The following is an 18,667-nucleotide window of genomic DNA, read 5'->3' on the forward strand; positions in this document are numbered from 1 at the left end:
ACTCCCGGTGTCATCCGTAGCCCCTCTCGTAGCCCCCGAGCCTAAACTTGTCATGTTGAGATGACTCCCAAAAAGGACAAATCCAAGGTTGAAAATGAAGCAGTTGCCAATCTTTTAACTGGTTAACGCAAATGCAAAATGTCTGAATCAGTGGTGCAAGAACTGGAGAATTTGGGTCTCCTCCAAACTCAGGGCGTGATCCAATGGCGTGGAGGCGAAGGAGAAGATTACCCTATGGAAGGTACCCTTGAGACCATTGTGTTCCGTGATTTCGTGGAACGTGGTCTTGCACTTTCGTGTCGGAATTTTTCTATACTCTTCTGCAATTCTGGGGAATCCAATTGCATCATCTGACTCCCCAATCTATTTAGCATCTTTCTATTTTTACTCATTTCTACGAAGCATTCCTTGGCATTCTTCCCTACTTTCACCTTTTTCAACATTTCTTCATCCTTGTTCCCGTCCCGAAGGCCACCAAATCTGCCGTCGTTGGTGGATGTGAACTGATACTCCGCCCTAAAACTCGGGACGAGTACTTAGCGTATGATCCAGCGGGTAAAGGACTCGAGTGGAAGAAATTCTGGTTTCATGTCGGGAACTTTGAATCTCCACTTCCAGAAAGGGTTCCTAGTGCCCCCCAAGTCCAAGAAAACTGGTCGAGTAAAGGACCTGGTGGCGAGCAAGTTGATCACATCCTCAAAGCCATTGCGCATTGGAAAAATAAAGGAGTCACCGGTGATCATGTGGTCTTCTCCTTTGTAAGCCGCCGGGTCCAGCCTCTCCAGCTTCGAAAATATCCTGCCTTCAGATATGAAGGTACACAAGATCCCACTAGAATGTCGTCAGAACCAATGGCTCAGTCTGAAGTAGTCAAGAGATGCTGCAAAGTACTCGACAACTTCGACAAGTATTTGAAGCTTCCAACACTCTTCTGGGCAAAGAACCCTCCCGAGAATACATGGGTAAGTGTTTGGGAAACACTGCCGAGTACTTGTAGTTAAAGTTTTTGATCTTCTGGCAAGTTTTCTGCTTTTTTGCAGAAAAATTATAAGTCAGGGTATTGTATGCCTTCGACTTCGGTAGATGCTGCTTCTGATGAAAGTAAGAAGCGGAAGGCAACTCCTGGAGCTTTGTTGCAGAGAAAAATTCCTCGTCTTGACGCTGGCCAGTAAGAGTCTGATATTCTTTGATTTCATCCTGTTTGCCTCAGCTTTCTCATTTAGAGTCCTGCTTGGCTAGAATCCAATATCTCCCAGCACACGAGAAGGATCAGATCCAAGATTTCCGCAACTGGGTTCAGAGTGGCCCAGAAACAACTACTCGATCAGCCCCCGAGTCACCAGTAATTGAGTTGATCGAGAACTCAACTGCCAGTATACCGAATGCAGAAATGGCTAGAATATCAAATGAGCCAAACCCTAAAGCACCCGAACATACTCCTTCAGCTACTGAAGGTACCTCCAATGCTGGTGGAACTGGTAGTAGTGGTGGTGAAGGATCGAGAGGTCCTGCCGTTCAGCTAGTACCCTTTCAATCTATGCCACAATCAACCCAAGGAGAGTTGGGAAAGGAACTTTTTGATGATCTGTTGTTGTCTGTAGACAACATAAAGAAGCTAGCTAACTATATGCAATGGAGCTTTAAATATACCAAGGTGAGCCTACTTCTGCTATTATTTGCCTACGTCGAGTAGTTGGTGTTGTCTGACCAATTCTGCTTTGTATGTTACAGGATGTCGATAATCGGTCCTTCCTGAAGTCTCATGTTTATATAAGACTGTTAACAACCGGAAAACCTTGGAGCAGCAGAATGCCCTGATTGCCAAATGACTAGATGAATTCCTTGCTGCTCGGAACAAGCTATATGAAGCAAACCGAAAGCATCATCTAGAACTTTGTGACATGAAGCGGCAGATCAAGGGCCTCGAAGAAGAAAGATCAAAGCTCTAGGAAGAAAATTCAAAGCTTCAAGAACAGTTGCAGATTGCTCAAGCTTGTGAGTATTCGATCTTTTGTCTTGATATTGCTTTGTCAATAATAATCACTGAAATATCCTTCCGTCAGGTTCTCCAGATGACCATACTCGACTGGTAACAGCAGCTCGGGTCATTGTGGACATGGTCGATTCTGAAGAGGGGTCGTCAAATAGCAAGTCCTTGGTAGAGCGTTTAGAAGAGGCTCCCAAGAAGATCTTTGATGTCATGATGGCTACCTCCAAGAACTATCTGATCCACATGATAGGAGTTGTCAAGTCTTACTTGGCTCAGTTTAATTTAGCTCCCATAGCTAAAGGAATAGCTCCCGATTGTTCTGATGAGAAATTTCGGGACTATTATAAAGAATCAGAAGTGATCGCTGAGGAAATTTTGAAGAACTTGGCAGAGTAAACTGCTTGTAATAAGTCTTGTAATCTTCAGTAAGATTTTAACATTGTATATACCTTTTATCCTGTTGGTGTGTCTTTAGAAGCATGATCTGATACCGTAGGATAAGTACAAGTTACTCAATCAATCGAGTAGAATGCCCATATGGAGTAATCGTTGTAGTTGATCATTTAGGATGAATCCCGTCAGACTACCAAAAAAACTGTAAAGATATCCATAAAGATTTCTAAGATAGATCTGTTAAGATGAACCCCATTGAGTTATCCAAGATGAAACCATCTTAAAAATGTCCAATACCTATTCAAGCTTGTGAATAGGGTGTCTAACTTGTAGACTGGAGTAACTACTAAGATTGACCGGTTAGGATGAACCCCGTAGGGTTATCCAAGATGGACAAAATGTAGTAGTATCCATAACATACTCGAGCAAGCGAGTAGTGTTGCCTTTATCACAAGGCTGGAGTTCCTTATAGTTGACCTGCTAGGATGAACTCTGTCGAGCTACCCAAGATGGACAAACTAGTAAAGGTATCCATATACCTTCTCGAGCTAGCGAGTAGGTTGTGTCCTTACACTAGGGACAATGATGTGGCTTGTATAGTTATCCGATGAATCACTGTGTAAGCTATCCGGAACAGGTTATCCAGGTCGGTATGAATCTGTAGAGATTACCCTGGTTGGATGAACCTTTTGGAGAGTAGTGATGATGCTGCCAGATTGAAAACTGCCTTTAATGTAGTCGAAAAGCTGATGACAATCGTTGCTTTATTAAAGAGATCTTCTGACATCACCATGTTACTTGGGTCAAGGGTAAAATCTATGCAAGTGCTCAATATTCAAGGAATAGGGTACCTCATTGCCATCTGCATCAGTAATTCTGTATGATCCTGGTCTTGTAACCTTAGTTACGATGAAAGGACCCTCCCATCTGGAATTTAACTTGTATAGTCCTGTCTCATCTTGAATCATTCGTAATACTAAATCTCCAATGTTGAAAGATCTTTGCTGGACATTGCGATCATTATAGCATCTGACTCCTTGAAGATATCTAGCCGATTGGGTTAAAGCATTAATTCTGGCTTCTTCAACTGAATCTAACTCAAGTTGTCGAGCTTCATTTGCTTCTCCTTGATAAGCTTCTACTCTTGGAGATTTCCACATGATATCTGCGGGTAGTATAGCCTCTGACCCATAAGTGAGGAAGAAAGGAGATTGTCCATTTGCTTTGCTAGGCTGTGTCCGCAGTCCCCAGACCACATGAGGTAGTTCTTGAATCCACTTGCCACCTTTCTTGGTGTTAGCATCATTGAGTCTTTTCTTCAAGCCGTCGAGTACTAAGCCATAGATGCGCTCTACTTGACCATTTGCTCCAGGGTGTGCTACTGAAGCATATTTGACCTCGATGCAGGAGTTGTCACAGAAATCCCAGAAAGATTGTGACGTGAAGTTAGAGCCAAGATCCATAATGATTGTGTGGGGAAATCCGAACCGGTGAATGATGTTAGAGATGAAATCCACTACTCTATCAGATGAGATCTTGACAACGGGTTTGTACTCGATCCACTTGGTGAACTTGTCGACTGCTACCAGCACATGATTGAATCCTCCTGGAGCTACGGTTAAGGGTCCGATCATGTCCAAACTCCAACAGGCAAACGACCATGATGGAGGGATTGTTATCAGGTTGTGTGCTGGGACGTGAGTCTTTTTGCAGAAGAATTGGCAGCCAGGGCATCGTCTGACAAGGTCTTCGGCGTCTGAAACAGCTGTTGGCCAGAAGAAGCCTGACCTGTAAACCTTGCCGACTAGTGTCCTTGATGCGGCGTGGTTGCCGTAAACTCCTTCGTGTATCTCTCTTAGGATGTCTTTGCCTTCTTCAAGAGTAACGCACTTCATGAGGATGCCAGAAGAAGAGCGCTTGTATAGGTTGTCGCCAACAAGGACGAAGCCCTTGCTACGCCTGATGATGCAGGCAGCTTCAGCGCTTTTAGGATCGACATGTGGTGGAAGCTTGAACTCCTTGATGAAGTCGATAAACTGGATCTGCCAATCTTCTTCGATCATCAGTACTTCTCTGACTATGGCTAGGGCCTCCATGTCAGTGGCTTGTTGGCTTTGTACCTTGACTGATGGATGATGAAGTTTATGGACAAAAACTCCAGGTGGAACAACTGCTCGAGTAGATCCAAGTTTGGAAAGGACATCGGCTCCCACGTTGTTGTCGCGGTCTACGTGGTGGATTTCCAATCCTGAGAACTTGTTTTCGAGCTTTCTGATTTCTTCAACGTATGCGTCCATTGTATTCTTGTTGATGTCCCATTCTTTATAGACTTGCTGGACGACGAGTAGAGAATCGCCGTAAACAAGTAGTCGCTTGATGCCGAGAGAGACTGCTAGTCGAAGGCCATGTAGTAGCGCCTCGTATTCAGCTTCATTGTTGGAGACCTTGAACAAGATTTGGAACACATACTTCAATTGCTCTCCCTTGGGGGAGATGAATAGAACTCCCGCACCGCCTCCGTCGAGCTTTAGTGAGCCATCAAAGTACATTACCCAATGCTCTAGAACATTATGAGGCGCTGGGATTTGACTTTCCCGCCATTCAGCTAAGAAGTCGATTAGTGTCTATGACTTGATTGCTATTCTTGGCTTGAAATTGATTTCCAAGGCTCCCAGTTCCACTGCCCACTTTGAAATTCATCCAGAGGCATCCCGATTGTGGAGTATATCCCCCAATGGGAAGTCAGGTACTACTGAGATCTTGTACTCATTGAAGTAATGTCGAAGCTTCCTGGAGGTGATTAGAATTCCATACAGAAGTTTTTGAATTGATGGATATCTAACCTTTGATTTAGAGAGTACTTCACTGATAAAGTAAACTGGTCTCTGAACGCCATAGGCGTGGCTTTCCTCCGGGCGTTCGACTACTATCGCCATACTAACTACATGAGTAGTCGCAGCGATGTAGAGGAGCAGTTCCTCGCCTATTAGTGGAGCTGTTAGAGTCGGCGGTGACTGGAGATGGTGCTTGAGGTTCTCGAGTGCTTCCGCGGCTTCTGTAGTCCACTTGAATTTGTCTTGTCGCTTAAGGAGCTTGAAGAAGGGTAAGCCCCGTTCACCAAGCCTGAACAAGAATCGATTCAGGGCTGCCATGCAGCCTGTAAGCTTCTGGACGTCCTTGATAGTAGCTGGAGCATCCATGGCCATGATGGCATTGATCTTCTCTGGATTGGCCTCGATTCCTCGGTTGCTGATGATGAATCCAAGTAGTTTTCCAGAGGGTACGCCAAAGACACACATGGTTGGGTTGAGTTTCCAGCGAAATTTTTGGAGGCTGTTGAAGGTCTCTTCCAGGTCAGTAATGAATTGATCCTGGGCCTTAGTCTTGACGACAACGTCGTCTACATAGGCTTCCATATTGCGATGTAACTGGTCAGCAAAGCAAAGCTGTATCGCACACTGGTAGGTGGCACCAGCATTCTTCAACCCGAAAGATATGGTCTTGTAGGCGTATGCCCTATAAGGGGTGATGAAGGTCGTCTTGATTTGGTCTTCTTCTTTCTGGGCAATCTGATGATACCCTGAGTAGCAGTCGAGGAAGGATAACAGGACACATCCTGTAGTAGAGTCGATTACTTGATCAATATGTGGTAGCCCGAAAGGATTCTTGGGGCAATGCTTGTTTAGATCGGTGTAGTCGACGCACATCCTCCATTCGTTGTTATTCTTCTTCTGGACGAGTACAGGGTTAGCTAACCATTCAGGATGGTAGACTTCCTTGATGAACCCTGCTGCGAGTAGTTTCGCCAGCTCCTTCTTGATGGCTTCTCGCTTGTCCGAAGAGAAACACCGCAACCGTTGCTTTTTTGGTGTAGCTTTAGGGTCGACCTTCAAGGCATGCTCGATCAATTCCTTGGGCAACCCTGGCATATCCGCTAGTTTCCACACGAATACATCTCAGTTGACCCTAAGGAAGTTGACGAGCTCGAGTTCCTATTTGTCGCCCAGACTTGCTCCGATGATGGCGGTTTTGGAGTCATCTCCCTCTTGTAGCTGGATAGTCTTGGTGCCCACGTCATCAGTTGGTTTAACCGATGACTGGCTTGGCTTTTCAGAAGGCATCGAATCCTTGAGTGAGAGTTCCTTAGCCGCAGCAAGTATTTCGCTGATAGAGCTGGGGACCCGGATTATGACAGCATAATCTATTGCTTCCTTGTCGCACTCGAAGGACTTGAGGAGGTCTCCACGTAAGGAAAGTACTCCCGTGTTGCCTGGCATCTTGAGGAGCAGGTACACGTAATGTGGTACTACCATGAACTTGTCTAGCACTGGTCTTCCCAGGATAGCATGGTAGGAAGATTCGAAGTCGGCTACTTCGAATTTGATATACTTTGTCTGGAAATTCTGTTCTATACCGAATGTGACCGAAAGAGTAACTGAGCCAATTGGTGTAGAGGAATTCTCGGGGACGATGCCATAGAATGGGACCTTGCTTGGAGTGAGTAGACTCATATAGTTGAGGCCCATCTTGGCTAATGTACTTGCGAAGATCAGGTTGAGCCCGCTTCCGCCGTCGATGAGTACTCGAGTGAGCTTGGAGCCTTGGACGACTGGGTCGAGTACTAGCGGGAATTTTCTAGGTTCAAAGAAGCTAGTCCATTGATCTTCCCTGGAGAAGGTAATGGGGACCTCGCTGTATTTCAGTGGCCTCTGAATTGCTGGCTCGACTGAAAGGATCTCTCTGAGTAGGAGCTTCTGGGCTCGCTTGGAGAAGCTGGGATCTCCTCCAAATATGACGTTGACGACAATTTGTTGTTGTTGGAAACCATCAGGGTCTTTCTTGTCGTCTTCATCATCTTTGTCCTGTTTTTTCTTAGGAGCGTCTGCAGGTGCCGACTGGAAAGATTTGCACAGGATCGTGCACTCCCACATTGAGTGGTTGCTCTTGGGGTGGACTGGACATCTCTTGTTGTGAAGAATCTTGTCGAACTGGTCCTGTGGCTTATCGCCCTTCTTACCACACGGGGTGCGATCCATGGTGCCGACAGTGTCGTCAGGCTTGCGTGTACGCGCAGGATCCCGCTGGTTGTTGGGCCCTCCACGGTCGTTGTGGCGCTTCCCATAGTTGTCGTTGTTACGGCGTGGGAAGTGACTGTGTTCTTGTTCTTCTTCGTCCGCCCAGCACTGCATCATGTCTCGTAGCTCCACTACCGTTTTGGGGCGATTATGGCTGAAGTCACGGTACAGAGACTGGACGGTGATGCCGCTCTGGAAGTAGTCGATGACGTCGTCGTCGGCGACGTTGGGGATGGTGGCTCTTGTGTCGAAGAAGCGCTTGACGTAGGACCTGATCGACTTGCCTTGTTCCTACTTGCACATGGACAGGGCGTGTCGAGTAGCAACTCGGTGTAGCAACCCTTGGAAGTTGTTGATGAAGGCCTTCTTGAGGTCATCCCACGAGTGTATGGACTCGCGCGCCAAGCTTTCGAGCCATGTGAGGGGTGTGGGCTCCAGAGCCATCGGGAAGTAGAGGACCTTGGTGTTGGTGTCTCCTCCTGCAACACTAACAGTGGTCGAGTATAAAAGTAACCATTGAGCAGGGTCTTGCTTACCGTCATACTTTTGGATGTTCGTAGGCTTGAAATCCTTTGGGTACTCGATGTTGTCGAAAACCCTGCCGAGAGCTTGGAAGCGATCGAAATTGTCTACAAGCTGCGATCTGCATCTTGCGTTGATGATGTCCCATGCGTCCATTATGGAATCGGCTACCTCTTCCCTGTTGTGGCCGCGATTGTTATTGTTGCGATTTGGTTGAGGCCCAGGAGCTTGGTTTACCGGTGGTTGGCCACCCCTGGGTCGATGGTTGCTTGCGACTTCCTGATCCTTCTGGTTTCTTTGATTTTTCTGCTGCAGCTGTTGTTGTCCATGATGGCCTCCAGGAGTACGACTTGCTTGAATTATGACTATTGCGGTAGCCCTCGACCGGGTGCCGTGGAGTGAGGACAATGGGTTTTTTCTCTCGAGTTGTTCAACGGCGTTCTTGGCAAGGTGTATGACACGCTCCATCTCCGGGTTTTGAGGCATCTGCATGAGTCACAAGGTTACTTCTGTCATCGCGGCGATTGGGGTTCTAAAAACTGGATCCGCGATCTTGTTGAATTCGTTGTTGAGGTTACGCGGGGGAAGGCGAGCTCGTTTGGCAGCTTGAACCCTGCGCTCCCCTTTTCGTTGATTTCTTGCCCTCTGAGCTGTGCGAGTAGCTTCATCTTAATCTTGTGGAGCGTCTTGGGTCAGATTGTCCGCTGAAATCTGATCCAAGGCTTCTTTGGATCATGCTGACTACCTTGAGGTTGTTGGATGATCACTGGTACCAAACGTTCGGGGGAGAAGCTTTCCAGGTCTGAGTCGCAATCAGCTAGGACAGTTTCTCCGGACCCAGTTTCCCTCTCGGTTACGTGGGGAGTACCATGTTGAAATGGAAGATCGTTAATGCTGGTACCTTCCCGGAGGTTATCGAGTAGTTCTGCAAGGGTATGACTTTGGCATGACTCGAATTGGATTTTTGCCAACGCATTGGTGATGAAATCAAGGCTGTCTTGAGATGATTCGACTGTTTCTGGGTATACATCGAAAACGGGTGCCTCCCGGCTAGCGGTGACTGAGTGGTTTTCGACGCAGAGAAGATGATCCAAACTATTTTGATAGATGGATCTGATCATCTGTTTGTAAGCAGATGACGAATTGCGCAATCTAAAGACGCGTTGAGCAAGAGGAGTCCCAACCCGAGTAAGTTTCGGTTTGAGATTGATCTGAGTCCGAGTGGAACTCGAGTTGTCTTCAAGTTTCGCCTCGATCTCCTTGGCGAGGTCGGGAAGCAACATGAAGTCATGATCGTCTGATCTGGTGAGTTTGTTGGAGTCTTCCGACATGGTGATCTTCAGTGTGGGAGAGTTGGTTAGGTGGCTGTCAAAGCCGCCCAAACCATAGGCGACGTAGACCCACGAGCCGAAGACGAAGGTGGCGCCTTGAGGAGGCGCCATGGTGCTGAAAGCAAAGGTGGTCATCGAACTCGCCGATGAACTCGCCGAGTCCCCTACCTGGCGCGCCAGCTGTCGGTGTTTACCGCCAAGCCTGCTCAGGGATATCCTTAGCAGTAGGGTTTGTAGGTAGGGATCGACTGCTCTGGAACTCGATGGTGCAAGGAACACAAATATTTAGACAGGTTCGGGCCGTGAGTTGCGTAATACCCTACGTCCTATGTGGTGGTTTGTATTGCCTTAGGTGTTGAAGTGTTTCGATGGGGTACCGGCCCGCCCTTATATATCCGGGGGGGACAGGTTTACATGGAAAGTCCTAACTGAGTACAGTTGGAGTCCCACTACAGCACGATCGGATAGTTTCCTTTGTACTACAGCTAGTTCTACGCCTATCCGGGTAGTTACAAAAGAGGTAAGGTACATCCATGAGATATTCCTTACTCTAGAACATTCTATGCCTATAAGCAGTCCTGCTACCCCGGGTCTGACACATGCCATTTTCATCTTGCTTGTTTCGAAAGACCCACTTGGTTCCTATGACATTTTGCCTGGGTCTTTCTACTAAGGACCAGACATCATTCCGTGTGAAGTTGTTCAACTCTTCTTGCATGGCCATCACCCATTCCGGATCATCCAAGGCTTCATCTACATTTAGTGGCTCCAAGGAAGAAACAAACGAGTAATGTTCACAAAAGATAGCCAAACGAGAACGAGTGATTACCCCTTTAGTTATGCTTCCAAGGATGTTGTCCACCAGATGATCCTTTTGGATACTTTGATGTACTCTAGGATGAGGAACTTGCATTTATTGTTGAACTTGTTGAGCCTCTTCTTCATCTTGAGGTTGATCTTGATGATCGAATGATGGTTCTTGATCCATGTCCCGGATACTCCGGTCCTCTTTTCGGGTAGACTAGATTTGAGACCCGGAGTCTCCGGCTTGATTTCCGGAGTTTCCAGAATGCGCTGCGGAATGTGTTCTTGATGGTCTTGGAAACACCATCTCATCCTCATCTTGATCCTCTTGTTCTTGAGGCTTTATCTACTAAAAGAACCTTTGAGAGATTAAATTATGAGTTTAAAGTAATGTTACCGGTTCCAAGCACTTTTTCTCTTTCATTACTGGCAAATGTGATGTAGTGATCACCACTTGACTTTGTCAAAGAATCAAATATACTCCGTTCTCCGGTCATATGATTTGTACATCCACTATCGATCACCCAAGTTGATCCACCAGAGGAGTATCCCTACAAAACAAGATTACTCTTTTCTTTTAGGTACCCAACAATACTTGGGTCCTAGAACGTTAGTCACAAGCACCTTGGGCACCCACACACAACTCTTTACTTTAGTGTTAAATGTGTGGTGACCAACAAATTTAGTAACCACTTTACCACAGTGGTTTCTAGTTAACACAAAATCCGCATAAAAGGATACATGTGAAGACGATTCTTGTGTTTGTGACTTGCGTGAGGTCTTGAGCTTGTTTTGCTTTGATGAGGATGCAACAAACTTCGCACCTTTATCACATGTAGTTCCTCTCTTGATGAACTTAACATGACTTGACGCTTGATTCTTCTTTTCTCCCTTGCGGAGGGGAGTAGTCGTGTTCACAAGACCCCCATTTGCTCCCAATGCGGCGGTCTTATTGTTCTTGACATATGGAATGGATTGTGGAATGCCTTACTCATTCTTCCCAAGGCCTTTGTCTTTCTCAAATCCAAACTTGCTCATGTACCTTGAGCCAAATCCCTTGGTATGCTTCTCAAACTCACCTACCCTTGAATCGGGATTTTGTTTTGGATGATTGCTCATTTGGAGATATTTCTTCATGCAACAATTGAGTGAGCCTACTAATTTCCTTCTTCATGGCATTCATCTCAATATGGTTAGTAGCACAAGTTTGAATATCAATGTTATAACAACGTGCACAACCATTACTTGTTGATGGAATGGATGAACTAGATTTCTCACTAGCTTTTGAGTTGCTCTATAGGGTAGTGTTGTGCTCAACCTCAAGCGCCTTGTGAATGGCTTGCAAGCTTGTGAAGCTTTCTTGGAGTTTAGCATTTTCATTTCTCAAATTAGCATTTGTGTCCTCTACCAAGTAGTATTTCTTGGTTAAGTCATTCACCTTTTCATTTTAACTAGTGAGCAATTCTCTTATCTCAAGAAGTATGTTATCATTGGTTTTGAGAGAGTCCCTAATCCTCTTGTTCTCCTTCCTTTCATAGGCAAGGTCATTGTCAAGAGTTTTTGTAGTTTCTCTCTCAAGCCTAAGCAATTCCTTTTGAGATTCAAGAGGTTGTTCTAACTCATTTATTTTCATCATTAGTTTCATTATTTTAGTTGCACCCTTTTTACCATATTGACTAATTAGACTAGTAACTTCATCTTCCTCATCTAGTTCATCATCCGATGAGTTTGGAGAGTTTACCTTCACATTCTTTGCCATGAGGCATAGAATTGGATCTTGGTCCTCATCATCGGTGAGATCTTCAAATAATGAAATGGAATGATGAGGAGAGGCCTTGAATGCCATGGCAGCAACATCTTCATTCTCGGATTCACTTTCTTCTTGAGAATCCCATTCTTGACCAAGGTGAGCTTCACCGGCTTGTTTCTTGTATCTTGGTCTTTCTTTCTTGGAAGAGCCTTCTTTGTCATCTTTGTTCTTTTTCTTCTCTTCCGGACAATCCGTAATGAAGTGCCCAAGTTTCTTGCACCCAAAACAAGGCTTGTTGGATCTTCTTCTTTGTTCATACTTGCCCTTGTTCTTGCCATAATTCCAGAAGCTGCCCTTTCTAAAGACTCTTCTAAAGTTCTTGATAAACAAGGCCATTTGCTCATCATCAAGCTCATCATCCTCCTCATTGCTAGATTCTTCATTTTTGTATGGTTGATTTGTTTTTTCTTTACCCTTTGGAGCATGCTTGTAGTGCTATGCAATTGTTCTTAGCCGCTTGCTCTTGAAGCTCGGCTAAATCTTGATTTATCTTGACTCTTCTTAGTTGATCATGACGAGCCTCGATTCTTCCAAGAACATTTTCGGCGGTGAAGTGCTTGAATCCTCTTTCGGCTCTAATCAAGCTAGGTAAAGTGACATCCCTAGCCATATACACGGTCAAGAGCTTGTCCACAATCTCACGATCACTCCATTTATCACCTCCAAGTGAATTGATTTGATTGGTGATCTTCTTCATCCTATTGTACATTTCCTTGACACTCTCATCCTTTTTCATAGAGAAAAGGTTTAGCTCATCTTCCAATGTCTTGATTCTTGACTCATGAACTTTTCTTGAGTCTTGGTGGTTGACTTGGAGAGTGTCACATGCATCCTCTATCTTGTCAAACTCTTCCGGGCTCACGGATGTGTGAAGGAGGTTCAAGACTTGAAAGTTTCTTTGTAGCACATATTGTTGCAATGGTGTTGGAGTCTCATCTTCATCCGGAATTTCACATCCAACTTCTACAACTTTCCATAAATCCTTGTGAATTCGGAAAAAGGGAGAAATGTTCTTTCCAATGAAGAAGGACACCGATTGCATTCACCGTAACAAAAAAAGAAGGAGAAATTTCGTATTACCCAAACATCTTGGTTTTCCATTGATTGTATCCAGTTCCATCAAGGAACGATGGTTTTTCCATATGAATAGATGCACCATGGTCACTAGGAAGTTGAAATTTGTAAGTCATGAGACACACGGTGATACTCAAGTTTCTTCTTGTCTTTTGATGACTCAATCTTGCAAGAGTTTCGAAATGATCTTTGCTTGTGGTCGGAGTCCGAGTCATCACATGAGTCAATCAAGATCTTGGAGCTAGATTTCTTCTTCTTTTTGCTCTTCAACTTTTGCTCCTTTTTCCATGCCTTCCATTCTCTATATGACATCTCGTCATCACTTGATTTCGAGTTATCATCATCATTCTTGTTTTTCTTTTTCTTGCCTTTTGAGCCACTTGACTCATCTTGTTTCTCATTCTCAAGTTTTTCATCATCATTCTTGTTCTTGTCCTTGTCATCCTCACCCGTCGGATTGATGGGACGCTCGGGAGAGTGTTTGCCCGACATCTTCTTTTAATCTCCAAGCGGTAAAGCTCAAATACGGAGATCCAAGCTCTGATACCAATTGAAAGAATCAACACTAGGCCTAGAGGGGGGTGAATAGGCCTGTTTAAAAATTTCCTGAAAAACTTGGCAGAAACACGTCAGGTCCGGATGATCCGGACCTATGTCGGATGATCCGGTCCTTGAAAGGTCTGGATGATCCGGCATAGGTTCGGATGTTCCGACAGGAGAAAAGAATCTTGCACGAGATTTGAAATTTAACAAACTTCCAGGGCTCAACCATAAAGAAATGGAAGCTCACCAGCACCTCTAACTATCTAGGAGTCAAGCTCCAAGAGTAACAAACGCGAATCGACGTATCAAAGGTTGCTTCAAGTGCTCCTTGAGATGAACAAGTGTTAGCCCACAGAGTGCTCTCAAATCACACCTCGAATCTCACTTCCTCTCAATCCCTAGATATTTCCTTGCAAGAATCAAGCTCTAGGATGGAGAGAAGTGAATGAATGAATGCTTTGGAGGCGTCATTGGTAGGGGAGTGAGAGAAACGTAAATGAAGAGGGTGAAGGGGTATATATACTCCAACCCCCGAAAGTGACCATTGTGTGTTTTCTGGTGGTTCCCGGATCATCCGGGTTAACCTCGGATCATCCGGGGTGTTGACAGAAAAGACTAAACACACACTAAATTTCCCAGGTTCGGATCATCCGGTGTAGGGCCAGATCATCCGGCCTGGCCTCTACCAGGAGCTCACGAATCACCAGGTCCGGATCATCCGGACTTACACAATGCCGACATTCACTGTTTGGCCGGATCATCTGACCCAAGGCTGGATCATCCGACCTTGTGCAGAAACATTGTGCTGGGTAAAGTTTTGTGAGTGTTTTCTCTCAAGAATGTCATCTCAAATGAAGCAATTTAACAACCAAAAATTCATTCAAATGTGTCCCCCTTGATAGTACGGTGAACCTATACTCAAATTCAAATCGAAAATTAAAAATAAATCTCCGATAAAATCTACCATACTAATTTTGAAATTGGGGACCTTCTTTTCATCTTCTTCTTGATTTTCTCATTTTATTCCTGCACACACTTTCTTGAAAGCATCATATTCCCAAATTGTGATTGTCAAAAATCACCAAAATCATTTAGGGGCCTATATGCACTTTAAACTTTTTTTATAATACTTCAACTGTTCTGCTAAGTTGTTTGCAATTGGTGTTCATACCCCATTTTTTGATACAGATATTCTTGCATGCATGCTCTAAGAAGCATTATTTTGTCTACTGCATCAACCTCATCCACAATCGCATTGATATCTTAGACTCGATTGACTACATTTGGGGGAACACCGATCTTGAAGTTCGTCACCGGCCCATCGCTGAGAAGATGCCCATCATAAGTGCTGCAATCCAGAAGGTTGCCAATAACAAGTTTTCTCATTTTGGCAACTGGGACAGGCGTTCATTGATTTGCCAAAGCAAGCTGGACCCAATGATTGCATGTTTTTCTTGTGGAAATACATGGAATTTTGGGATGGTGATTGTTGACGGTCCTTAAGTCAGAAATAAAGCCGTCAATTCCTACAACTTTTCATAAGATTCAATCACCAAACATAGCTATTGGGCTTATTGCTAACCATTTCCACGAGTTTTGGTGATTCTTGGTTTGCAGGGACACAAGTCGGGAATAAGACAAAAACATACAAAAGACACAACACAAATGCACAGAATATCTAATCCTGCGTCACACTTACAAAGAGGGCCCACAAGACCAAGCAAACCGACGTACAAAGGCCCGGCACCGACATACACAGACGAGGACCCACCTGTCAGTCACCCAGCCAAAGGCGGTGGCCGAAGGCGGCCAAGTGGGGTCGGCCGAACCACTAGTTCGGTCGAACCTAGACTGGCACCAGTCCAGGTGCGTCTTGGCCGGTGATTCTCCCTTGTCCTCCCAAAGGCGGTTATCAACGTTTCCATGTAAAGGGATGGCGGGAACCGACCTCCCCAAGCTATAAAAGGGCCTCCACTCACCCCTCCCAAGCATTCACAATTCCATTCACATTCACCTGTTGGAGAAGTAGTGGTAGGAATTCTACTTGTATCTTTAGAGTAGGGAGTGTGCGAGGAGAAGGATCGGAGAAGAGCCAGACTTGTCGGCCTCTCTTCGTCTTGTACCTCGACGGGTATGAATCACTTGAGTAAGTATCTAGAGTTCATCTTCTGTTAAGTTCTTGGTTCAGTATTCTTAAGTTATTCTTTCGTTTACGGGTTCATCGTCCGTTCTTGTAACGGATACTCTAGTAGAGGGCCCCTGATAAAGACGGGTAACCCTGTACGCTGCTAGAGTAGTAATCAAAGGATTAGACGTGGTGTCTAGGCCCAAGATTGCCTTTGTTTGCCTCGTGCTCCACAGTATTGCGGGGTCGACCGCAGGTGGTGACAGCCCTGTCGGTCCACTACGAAGCTGCTTCGTGGTTAGTGCACTCCCCCCTGTCCGAGTACGGCGTAGAGTAATAAGCCGGAGGTCCCTAATAGTACCTGGGTCAGACCGGTGCCCGAAGTAAACGAGTGAAAGTCTAAGTCTACCTTACCTTGATCCTTATCTTTAGATAAACCACACTACCCAAAGCACTCCTACCTCTTGTTCTCCGGGGTTAAACTAGCTAGAAGATCGTTACACCTCCATTCCCTATGAAAATACGATACCCTGAATACTCTCTGGGTGAAGTGCTACAACGGTATCTTCCGTGCGCTTGCGGATTATTCTGTGAACTTTAAGAAATACCAATAGTGATTGCCTAAACATCGACATCAATTCGGTGAGTTATTATTTCACCATTTTATTTTTAGTATATGTGCATGTGATTTTTCTAATCCATACTCACCTTTTTTTCCCGATGTGCTGTGCTGTTTTTACCTTTTTTCTTGCATTTCAAGGGGATGATATACAAGACCGAGCTCATGCATTACTGCATCTTCCATGCTCTGAACCAAGCCGAGCTACCCGATGAATTGGACATCTACAGGCTTGGTGGGAGGAAGATCGTTTTGGAATGAATCACAATGATTGTTTATAATGTGATGTTGGAACAGTCTGTAGTAGCTATCATTTGTCACTGATGTAGTGTGTGGTGTTGAATAACTTTTTTGGTTCATTTTCTGTCTTTTTTATTTGTGGTAGCAACCTATGTACTTGACATTTGCAAATGATCAGCACATTGGATTGCAAGCATGTGTCATCCTTTTATTCTAAGTTACATTTTGGTCTGTCGTTGTACTTGCAACTACCCACACATTTTGTTTGCAATTTGGTATATATGATATTTTTTGGATCAATTTTAATCATTCTGAGAGGATCAAAATATATTTTTAAGCTATTAACAAACTTAGTTTTGCAATCGTTATCCTGTGTTAGTTGCAATTACTAGTGTGTCAAGTTGCAATTAGTTCCAAAACACAATTTTGGTACTTTTCACCATCGTTCTTTTTTATTTTTGCTATAACCACATTGTTTTATTTTTTTGGCATGTTATTGTACCTGCACTTTGGTACTACATTAGCACTTGCTACACATACATGCTTTTTTTTTGTAAATCGTGTGATCATAATAATACAACCTCGTTCTTGGTTGTAATCCGTATGCTACTTTAGTTGCAACTAACCACACAATGTGTTTGCAATTGGTATATAAAACATATTTTTAAGCTGTCAACAAACCTATTTTGCAATTGTTATCCTATGTTAGTTGCAACTACTAGTGTGTCAAGTTGCAATTAGTTTCCAAGCACAACTCTTGATCCCAGTTTTTTTTAAGAGATGTCTTACCACAGCAGAAATAGTATTCAATTTTTTTAGCACATATTTGTATACAGTAAGTTCACGACAAAGATTTGCATATAGCAGGTTCAAGGCACAAGTATATAATTTTGTATATATCAAAGACACAGATTAGTCTGCAACTAATTATTTATACAACTCAAGTTCAAGACACAGATTTGTTTATAGCAGGTTTGTTGACACATTTAGCTCTCTAACCTACGTCATTCCTGGTAGTTTACACGTTTAGCTCTTTGGCAACGTCCACTGTTTTCTGCACCCACTCCATTGGTTGTAGCGCTGCCATGTTGTGTTAGAGGCCATTCATCTTTATCCAGATCATCTCCCTCACCCAGATCCTTCACGATCCTTGGCCGTCCTCTCTTCCCCGGGGGGCCATCATTCATTTTGGTACTTTTCTTGGCTGCATGCATTTCTACTGATTTGCTTCGATCAGGGTTTATTGGGCATGTTGTGTTGTAATGCGTACCTCGGACCCCACAGCTGCTGCATTCTCTATCACCATAGTTCGCCCTTGTGTATGTGCTTAGTGGGGTGCCATTAAGTGGAGCCTCAACATCATTTTTCTTTTGTTTTCCAGGCCCCCGGCCTTTTTTGCGAGACACTGGTGGCTCAATTAGCAACACCCCAGCATGTAACAGGGCTGATGACGGCGGTGAATCAGTGTCAGTACCTCCAGATGTTACAGCTGACCCATTCGCTGATGGGGCAGGATCCGATGATTCATCATCTGCACTTCTCGGGAATAATTCAATGCCCGGAGTAATCTTGTCCAGCTACCTGTTGGTTACTTCATAAGCACGGTCTGACTTACTCCCATCTAATCCAAACCTCATCAGTTTAGGTAGCAGCTTCGACATCCTGCACTGCTCTTTGCTTGCTTGTGCACCAATCCGCACACCATCGTGCCTATCCCACATAACTTCTTCTCTTGCATCACGAGTGTACCTCTTTAGTATGTATTTCTCTGGTATCTTCCTAACCTGAAGGTGTGTGAAGGCTCTAATGATGTGCATGCAGAACAACCCTACATTTTTTTTGCAAAAAAACAGATGTGCTGTTAGAAAGGTGCATTTTCTGTGTGTTCAATAAAATTTGCAATTGCACAGACACCAAGTTTGCAATTGACAAGGGTGTGGGGGCACAACATTAGAAGCATCATACATGTATGTTCCCACTGTTTGCATTCACAGCTGTATTCACCAGCTCCCTTATCCGCAACCACCTTGAACTCATGTTGGGCCCAGTAAAAACTCCCCTCCCCATTTTCATGCTTTACCAGCCATCCATTCTTCACTCTTTGATTTGGATTAGGCTCAATCACAAATGATGTGCTGTTA

At 44.6% G+C, this 18,667-nt stretch overlaps 1 protein-coding gene across 1 annotated transcript; it reads right to left on the reverse strand.

The window, feature by feature from the left end:
• Positions 1 to 13,089: 13,089 nt before the first annotated feature.
• LOC120689038 lies at positions 13,090 to 13,491 on the reverse strand. The gene has a single exon (XM_039971384.1). The coding sequence runs from the start codon at positions 13,489 to 13,491 to the stop codon at positions 13,090 to 13,092; it is 402 nt and encodes a 133-aa protein (XP_039827318.1).
• Between the last annotated feature and the right edge of the window lie 5,176 nt (positions 13,492 to 18,667).

Source organism: Panicum virgatum, chromosome 9N (assembly GCF_016808335.1).
Source record: "Panicum virgatum strain AP13 chromosome 9N, P.virgatum_v5, whole genome shotgun sequence".
In the NCBI taxonomy this organism is placed as follows: Eukaryota; Viridiplantae; Streptophyta; class Magnoliopsida; order Poales; family Poaceae; genus Panicum; species Panicum virgatum.

What these genes read in the sequence shown, in the direction of transcription:
- LOC120689038 (XM_039971384.1), bottom strand. Translation starts at nt 13,491, where the DNA reads ATGTCGGGCAAACACTCTCCCGAGCGTCCCATCAATCCGACGGGTGAG.